Source organism: Siniperca chuatsi, linkage group LG18, assembly GCF_020085105.1.
Source record: "Siniperca chuatsi isolate FFG_IHB_CAS linkage group LG18, ASM2008510v1, whole genome shotgun sequence".
Taxonomy (NCBI): domain Eukaryota; kingdom Metazoa; phylum Chordata; class Actinopteri; order Centrarchiformes; family Sinipercidae; genus Siniperca; species Siniperca chuatsi.
The window spans coordinates 26466965-26476331 of NC_058059.1; the positions used below are offsets into that span (position 1 = coordinate 26466965).

Here is a 9367-nt window from a genome sequence, read left to right on the forward strand (position 1 = left end):
ACTAGCATGACTACTTTTAGTGAAGATCTTAAAGATTTTAAAAAATAAGGACAATACTCATATTCACCAACTACCTCTATGATAAGTGAGATAACGGTGAGAATTTTTATTTGGCTGTTGAATTACATAGTTTGTTTGGCTCGTTTAGTGATTGGCGTTTGCTTAAGCCAATAGTAACAGAGAATATAGCATGACCGCGAGACATCCAACCAATGGGGTGTCCGTGGGCGGGGCTACACGCCCAGCTAACGTAAGCGTTGTTAGTAGGAAGAAGAAGCCGATTCTGGAAGCCATTACGTTGCGCACATCAATTGAGTAAATCCTACTAATTTTGCGTACAATACGCACAATTACCTCTCCAAAAGAGGAATTTCTGCAATTATGGCATCGGTCGCGAAAAAGAGAAAAATGAATTTCTCGGAGAGAGAGGTGGAAATTATTGTGGAAGAAATAGAGAAACAAAAGCACACACTGGTTAACCACTTCAATGCTGGAGTCACCCACATGGCAAAGAATAACGCCTGGGTGGATATCCTGAAAAAGGTGAACGCTGTCACCACCTGTCCCAGAGAGTTGCCCGAGGTGAAAAAGAAGTGGTCTGACATGAAGACGGAGGTTCGGCGGAAAGTGGCACAGGCGCGGGCTGCTATAGAGGGGACCTCTTCTGAATGCACTCCAGTTCCCGTCATCCTCACTGCTATGCAGCAGAGGATCTGTAACCTCCTGGGGGAGGCCACCATCATCAGCTTACCTGCAGGAGACTCGGATGCTGAGATAACTTTACCTGTTACAGTGAACGCCGCCACCACCGTCACACTAGCAGAGAGTAAGTTGACAAAAGTGTTCACTCCGAGCATGCACAGGAGACAGTTACAGTGTCAGGGGTAATGTATGCTGCTATAATAAGCAAGAAAAGTTCATGTGTTGCCCTCTGGTGGATTCATCTTCAGAGCTCAGTAAAAAATGTTGCTCCCAAAGTGAACTGAGAGGCTGAGACATACTGAATGTGCAAAACTGAACATGTATTATGTATAAGATTAAGTTCAATTAAACACTATACAAGAAATATATCCAGCAGTGGAACAGTTTCTGTACTACATGCAGCAACTTTCAACAAGAAAACATGCAACCTGAAACTTGTCTGGTGTGTAAGGGGTTGAGAAAAATCAAGAACCGGATTTTGGTGAACTTTGAGTCAGTGAATTACACAGGATCAGATGCATTTCCATTGTTTAATTAAACCATTGAAACCAGGCTTGGTAAAGAAGGGTTGATAAGAGCAAATGTACTATTAGAGTTAAAATGAGGAGTGCACCTCTGTTGCAGATGCTTAATTAAACTATGTCTCCCTAAAATCACCTCAAGGTCTTGAATGAGTTAAGCTCCAGAACACTGCATCCTACAATTCCCATAAAGCAACTCCATAGCATAGATGAGAGCAGCACATCTGGGTACTTTGACCCTGCATCAAGTCCCCGCCCCCTTTTGGATGAAAGCAGCCTCTCTAATTTTACTGGCGGAAAGAACACTGTATTGCTTTTTAGCTATTGGGAGCCCAAATCCTTTGGCCAGTCAGGCAAACAATTATGTTATGTTGTTGCAGATCAATGATTGGCATTGTTATATAGAAAAAAATAAAGAAATAGGAGATGATTAGTGTCCTTTCAGTGAAAAGTGGACTAACCTGATATACCATATTGAATCTCCATGTATTTCTGACATCTGAAACTTTATATGTTGTTAAGACACTTTATTTTTTGCTATTTTGGTAGTCTGTCAAATGTGAAGTTACTGTAAACTAATTACAGTGGTGTGAAAAAGCGTTTGCCCCCTTCCTGATTTCTTATTTTTTTGCATGTTTGTCACACTTAAATGTTTCAGATCATCAAACAAATCTAAATATTAGTCAAAGATAACACACGTAAACACAAAATGCAGTTTTTAAATGAAGGTTGTTATTATTAAGGGAAAACAAAATCCAAACCTACATGGCCATGTGTGAAATAGTGATTACCCCCCCCATAACTTAACTGTGGTTTATCACACCTGAGTTCAATTTCTCTAGCCACACCCAGGCCTGATTACTGCCACACCTGTTCTCAATCAAGAAATTACTTAAATAGGACCTGCCTGACAAAGTGAAGTAGACCAAAATCTTCAAAAGCTAGACATCATGCAGAGATCCAAAGAAATTCATGAACAAATGAGAAAGAAAGTAATTGAGATCTATCAGTCTGGAAAAGGTTGTAAAGCTATTTCTAAAGCTTTGGAACTCCAGCGAACCATAGTGAGAGCCTTTATCCACAAATGGCAACGACTCATCCAAGAGGCCACAAAAGACCCCACAACAACATCCAAAGAACTGCAGGCCTCACTTGCCTCAGTTAGGGTCAGTGTTCCTGACTCCACCATAAGAAAGAGACTGGGCAAAAATGGCCTGCATGGCAGAGTTTCAAGAAGAAAACCACTGCTGAGCAAAAAGAACATTAAGGCTTGTCTCATTTTTGCCAGAAAACATCTTGATGATCCCCCAAGACTTTTGGGAAAATGCTTTTTGGACTGACGAGACAAAAGTTGAACTTTTTGGAAGGTGTGTGTCCCATTACATCTGGCGTAAAAGTAACACCGCATTTCAGAAAACATCATACCAACAGTAAAATATGGTGTTGGTAGTGTGATGGTCTGGGGCTGTTTTGCTGCTTCAGGACCTGGAAGACTTGCTGTGATAAATGGAACCATGAATTCTGCTGTCTACCAAAAACTCCTGAAGGAGAATGTCCGGCCATCTGTTCGTGACCTCAAGCTGAAGCAGGACAATTATCCAAAACACACCAGCAAGTCCACCTCTGAATGGCTGAAGAAGAACAAAATGAAGACTTTGAAGTGGCCTAGTCAAAGTCCTGACCTGAATCCTATTGAGATGCTGTGGCATGACCTTAAAAAGGCAGTTCATGCTCGAAAACCCTCCAATGTGGCTGAATTACAACAATTCTGCAAAGATGAGTGGGCCAAAATTCCTCCACAGCGCTGTAAAAGACTCATTGCAAGTTATCGCAAACGCTTGATTGCAGTTGTTGCTGCTAAGGGTGGCCCAACCAGTTATTAGGTTTAGGGAGCAATCACTATTTCACACAGGGCCATGTAGGTTTGGATTTTGTTTTCCCTTAATAATAACAACCTTCATTTAAAAACTGCATTTTGTGTTTACTTGTGTTTTCTTTGACTAACATTAACTAACCTGTGATGAAGTGTTTGCCACAGAGGCAGTGGCTTAGTAGTAGAGCGGGTCGTCCACCAATCGGAAGGTCGGCAGTTCGTGGGCAAGACGCTGAACCCCAAATTGCTCCTGAGAGCATGAATGTGAATGCAATATGTAGTGTGTGAAGCGCTTTGAGTGGTCAAAAGACTAGAAAGGCGCTATACAAGTACAGTCCATTTACCATTTCGGTACATGTATTGACTGGCTGACAATTTACCATTTTCATCTGCTCTGTGGATGGCCTGAAGCCACAGATCTCTTCTTTTACTGTCCTTCGCTCTTTGGGGGAAAAAGGAAATTGTAAACTGGGCTTTTTTTTGTTTGACGTGCAAAATGCGATGCAGCAGCTTTTAGGCTTGGTGCCACTAGTTTTTTCAATTTGGCGCTGCCACTTTTACAGCGCTTGTTTTCACCCAAAAGGGGGTCTCAAGACAGGAAAGTGACGTATGCCTGCTCTCATCTATCTTTTTGTTAGACCCTCCTTGCCTGGTAAAGGTCCATATTTTCCATGTCTTCAGTTTGTAACACAGGCTTTTATTTATACATTTATAGTCCAAGCCCAAGCTGAGATAACCCCGATGACATCATCAGGGTTATTTTCTCAGATTTGACAAAGTTCTTCTAGAGCCTCAGAAGACATTATACTGTTTATTATACTGTCAACTGTTTTCACTTGTGAATTGACATGTAAAATCAGTGGAGTGCCCTCCTAATTGCGGCCGACTTGCCACACATCCTGTCACTAGAGGAAACAAATTGAGAAGCTTCAGGGTCCCCTCACATAAAACCTTTTTGGCTGTTTTTTTTCCCTACACTGATAGGAAACAACACACATAGTGGACAAATAAAGTTAAAGATCCCCTACCAAACCCGTTTTAAGATATATAAAAATAATAATTGTCTAATATGGTATTTCCACAAAAAAGTTAAATTACCTTGTTTAAAAATTCTTAAAAGGACATCTCTTCTTTCTCCCTCATTCAGAAAAATCTAGAATCATCGAATATAAATATATTGTTCATTTCAAAAGTTTAACTGCTGGACACTGCTGGAAGATGTCTCCTACTTCACTGAAAAATCCATTCTCAGTGTTTGTACACTGGAGTCTTCAAGTTTCCACATCACACTTGCTAGTTTGGGAACCGTGACTGGCTCCCAAACTAGTTGTAATGTCACAAATCCTGCTCGTACGTACACGCGTTAAACTCACATTTAAGTTGAGCACAGAGAAACTTTCCCCCTTCAGCAGATGAATGTGAAAACAGCATTCTCGTGTCAAATGCTGCACATACATCATTCAGTACAGTGAAGCTCAAACATCAGTGAGGTAACAAAAAGCAAAACACACTTTTGACTGGAGAGGGACTTTAATTACATCTCCCATTTCCAAAAATAAAGACTTAAACTATATAAAGAGAAACCATTTCTGTGATTGGTTTTGACGCTGACGTTTGAGAACCAAATCTGTTATAGCTGATGTATTAAGCAAACAGCTGCTCCAATTCTGTCTTCTCTCATTCTCCATCTCACTGCTTCCTAGTTATTTTCTTGTAGGTGATGACAAGTGGTAATGAGGCAGGAGAGGACATGAGTAGGAGGAAAGACAAATGGGATGCACCCCTGCAGGCTCTTTGACCTTGATGGCATGGTTGTCTGTTCTTGACTCTCCGTAGATTTGGATACAATGTCTCAGCCATTGAGACGCACTGTGGATGCACTACAGACTTGCTAACATCAGTCCTACTTTTCCTCCACTACCTCCTTCTTTTCTCCATGACCCAGAAACTTGTGTTGGAACATGCATGTTATTGACTATTAGCCTCAATTCCAGATCCGATGAATCACATGTGGCACTTTTAGGAGAAAAATATTAACCATAAGGACCATACCAAGTGTTTTGCAGGTTTTGATTGCTGGTTGTTTTTAGCATCATATTCTCTTTGTATTTTTTAGCACTTCCAGCTGGCTCAGGTACAGTCTGTGATGAAGCAAAGCCACTGAATGGTAAGTTCTTTTCTTCCTGCAGTATCCCTCCATACCTGCATGATATTGTATACCTGACACATGCAGAGCACTCAGTGTATTTCTTAGTTAAGAGGACACATCTTTCCACACAGTTCAAAGGAAGGTCTCTATACATTGAATTGATCATTACATAAGATTTCTGATCAGCATAATCTGTGTGTGCAGATACCTGAGGCCTATAAGCTTACAAAGATAAATTAGAGAAGAGTATGTTGTTTTAATATTTTTCAGTTGGACTAAAAACATTGGGGACAGGGACAACCAGAAAATGAAATAACACGGTGAAAGTTAAGTTTCAGTAGAGTTTCCTCCTCATGGAATGTATAAATATAAAGAAGATAAAAAATTGAGATGATTCCTTAAATAAATACTATTGATTGACAAAACTTGAATGAACTTGGTGGCAGCAGGGCCATAAGCACAAGCAGCTGCCTGATTTGCTCCAGTGGAAATGCTGGCCTCATCCTCAGCTTCAGGCCAAACCTCAGGAGCTGACAGATTTCCCAGCACCTGGAGGGCCAGAATGAGCTGTTGCAGATGATGCGGTGCTCCCAGGAGGCTCAGGCATTCGCCCAGGAAAGACAGGCCTTGGCGCTGGAAGGTACCCAGGCTGCCCTGCTAGCATTAGTGCAGATGCTCAGGCCTGCTCTCAAAGACCTGGGACTGAGGTTGTAAACCCCAGCAGCTCAGCAGCAGGAGCGACAGCTGATGGGGCAGGAATAGAGGAGCAGAGCAGGCCCAAAACCCCTCCACCTACTCCACAGCAAGCCGAGGAGACGCAGTAGACGCTGTGTGTGTGGCACTGCCTCCTGTCTGCACAGAGAACAATGAAAAGCTTGTCAAAAGTTGCCTTAGGAAGAGCATGTACAGAATTTTACTTATGTTTTATGAATTTGGAAAACCAGTCACAGAAGCATTGAAAAAGTTATGTTGAGAACATTATTTTACCGTCTGCCATTAATTAGCAGTGAGTTTATGTTATTTAATACATTGGATTTGATGTTGAAATGATGTTTTTAATGCAAAGATGCAGGAGGTCATGATGTGGGCCGAACATTTAATTCTTAGTTTCTTCAAGTCATCCTGCAGTTGACCCTAAATGAAGAATAAGTCTTGTTTTTAAGACCAGTCAGCTGGGGTCCTCAGTTAGTGTGCACCATGTATTCAGAACTGAATAAAATCAGAAGAGAAATCAGCAGCCTGTGTTTTCCTACAGGGTGCATCACTATTAATCAACCAGAAGAGGTCAGTCATCGCTGGTGGAGCAGCAGTGTAGTTTTAAGTAACCTATGAATTGGAATAACCTTTGTGTTGTGTATTTTTTTCCAATAACCACACAGCTCCCACTGTGTGTGTGTGTGTGTGTGTGTGTGTGTGTGTGTGTGTGTGTGTGTGTGTGTGTGTGTGTTAGCCAGCACATACAGTATGTCGATACTGCGTATCACACAAAAGTGACTGCAAATTCCCATTCCCATGCCTCAAGCCAGCTGGCTGTGTGTTTCATCCCTTACTGGAATATTTTGCCTTTTTTGATATTATAATAATCTTATTCTCAATGTAGCAGCTTAAATTAATTTACAGAAGGCATAACATTGCAGGACTGCATTCTGAACTACATTCTGATTGAGGTGAAAGTCAAGGATGGCAGTTTGCCATAATATTCCCCATTAAACTTAAATTAAAACTTTTTGCAAGCTGCTTTGTGTTCCAAGAAGTACAGAAAATAACCGTATAATTACTATGAACAGCTTGTGCAACATATCTGAGTATTGTGAAGCCATATTTGCACTAGTATTCACATCCATGAGTACAATTTTTACTTCATTATTTACTAGATTGTCCTCTTTTATGTTGCACTACCAGTCACTACTGTGTCTTGTCATTCTTGACTAAAAATATTTGAATATGTGATTGGATGTGTCTATTGTGAGACGCTGAAAAGATGTTTGGAATGCAGCTGTTCGGCTTTATAATATTCAGTCATACTGTACTATGCAGGATTTATTGCAGGGGCATGTCCAGACCAGTTTCTGCTCATTTTCTGTGCTTTTTTGGAACTCTAAAGAACAGTCACCAGACATTTTGGTCCTTTAGCATTGGCTTACAGGTAATGTTTGAATCCTACAGCATCAGTTTAGCAGCCGGCAGTGACCCACCATCCTCCTCAGTCACAGCACCTGCTGCCAGCTGCTTTTGTGTTTTTTAGAGGGCCAAAAAAGTCACTTATTTTTGTGTTTTCCTGATCCATCCATGAGAGATGAATGAGCCTGAGCGAATCCCCACTTGCTCTTGCTGTCATTCACAACGACAATAAATAATTTTGATTGGCTGTCTTACATCTTAAGAACCAGTTGGTAGGGCAAATTAAAACACGTTTAGACAATAATGTGATTAAAATGTGGGTAGAAAGTCAGTGTGTCCAACAAAGAGGAGGGTTGGAATGTAATATCATGATAAATTAACTTGCATATTTATGACCATCCAATTCAAACCATTCACACCTGAAATCCGTCCCCCTGGCTTCACCTTTGACCACGTCCTGACTCCAGCACCGTACTTAATGCACACACAGGAGAGTGGTATTGATCTTCTCATTTCAACCTTGGCAAGAAAGCAAATTTGCAGATTTCCCAAAATGTTGAACTACTCCTTTAACTCGTGCTTTGAGTGACATGAGGATTAGTAGATAACGACTATATATTTAGTTTTGGGGTCTGAATGGAAACAGTATCTCATAACTAAAAAACTGTTTTTCTGTCCTGTTTTCAGCTGAAACAACTTACCACACCCTGGAGGACGGAGGCGTGGTGGAGTACTGCACCACCACTGTAAGCGACTCCACTCCCACTGTGGTGGCGGCCGTTGAGGCTCCAGTGGAAATGCTGGCCTCATCCTCAGCTTCCCCGCCTCCGCCTCAGGGTCAGGCCAAACCTCAGGAGCTGAAGAGCCGCATCGCCCTCAACTCAGCCCGCCTGCTGCAGGAGCAGAGAGTCACCAACGTCCACATCCGACAGATTGCCCAGCACCTGGAGGGCCAGAATGAGCTGTTGCAGATGATGCGGCGCTCCCAGGAGGCTCAGGCATTCGCCCAGGAAAGACAGGCCTTGGCGCTGGAAGGTACCCAGGCTGCCCTGCTAGCATTAGTGCAGATGCTCAGGCCTGCTCTCAAAGACCTGCGCAAATTCTTGCAGAGTGGGACTGAGGTTGTAAACCCCAGCAGCTCAGCAGCAGGAGCGACAGCTGATGGGGCAGGAATAGAGGAGCAGAGCAGGCCCAAAACCCCTCCACCTACTCCACAGCAAGCCGAGGAGACGCAGTAGACGCTGTGTGTGTGGCACTGCCTCCTGTCTGCACAGAGAACAATGAAAAGCTTGTCAAAAGTTGCCTTAGGAAGAGCATGTACAGAATTTTACTTATGTTTTATGAATTTGGAAAACCAGTCACAGAAGCATTGAAAAAGTTATGTTGAGAACATTATTTTACCGTCTGCCATTAATTAGCAGTGAGTTTATGTTATTTAATACATTGGATTTGATGTTGAAATGATGTTTTTAATGCAAAGATGCAGGAGGTCATGATGTGGGCCGAACATTTAATTCTTAGTTTCTTCAAGTCATCCTGCAGTTGACCCTAAATGAAGAATAAGTCTTGTTTTTAAGACCAGTCAGCTGGGGTCCTCAGTTAGTGTGCACCATGTATTCAGAACTGAATAAAATTTGGAGAAAATGCCTGTTTTTTCCTACAGGGTGCATCACTATTTGGAATTGGAATAATCTTTGTGTTGTGAATTCTTTTCCAATAACCACACGGCTCACACTGTGTGTGTGCGTGTGTGTGTTAGCCAGCACATTCAGTATGTCGATACTACGTATCAAGTGACTGCAAATTCCTATTGGAATTGATAAAGTTCTTTATCAATATGTATGATTCGGGCCTAGTGAAAAAAATGGATTCTTAGAAAAAGCTCTTTTTGAGATTTCTGAGAAAACTCAGAATTTGTTTTATTTTGTCAAATGACGATCACCAACTTGAGGTCATTGTTTTTATCTTAGGGCTCTTCTCACTAAACAGACTTCTGAAAAT

General features: G+C 41.8%; 1 protein-coding gene across 2 annotated transcripts; it reads left to right on the plus strand.

Moving 5' to 3' along the window:
- Positions 1-9038, plus strand: naif1 (nuclear apoptosis inducing factor 1). Of its 2 annotated transcripts, XM_044173803.1 has the most exons (3): positions 101-826; positions 5213-5263; positions 8054-9038. In XM_044173803.1, exons 1-3 carry the CDS (start codon positions 382-384, stop codon positions 8602-8604), a joined length of 1047 nt encoding a protein of 348 aa, XP_044029738.1. In that variant the 5' UTR covers positions 101-381; the 3' UTR covers positions 8605-9038. The 2 variants fall into 2 exon arrangements, with proteins under 2 accessions (XP_044029739.1, XP_044029738.1); XM_044173804.1 differs by lacking the exon at positions 5213-5263 and having other exon boundaries at positions 1-826.
- Positions 9039-9367: the final 329 nt, after the last annotated feature.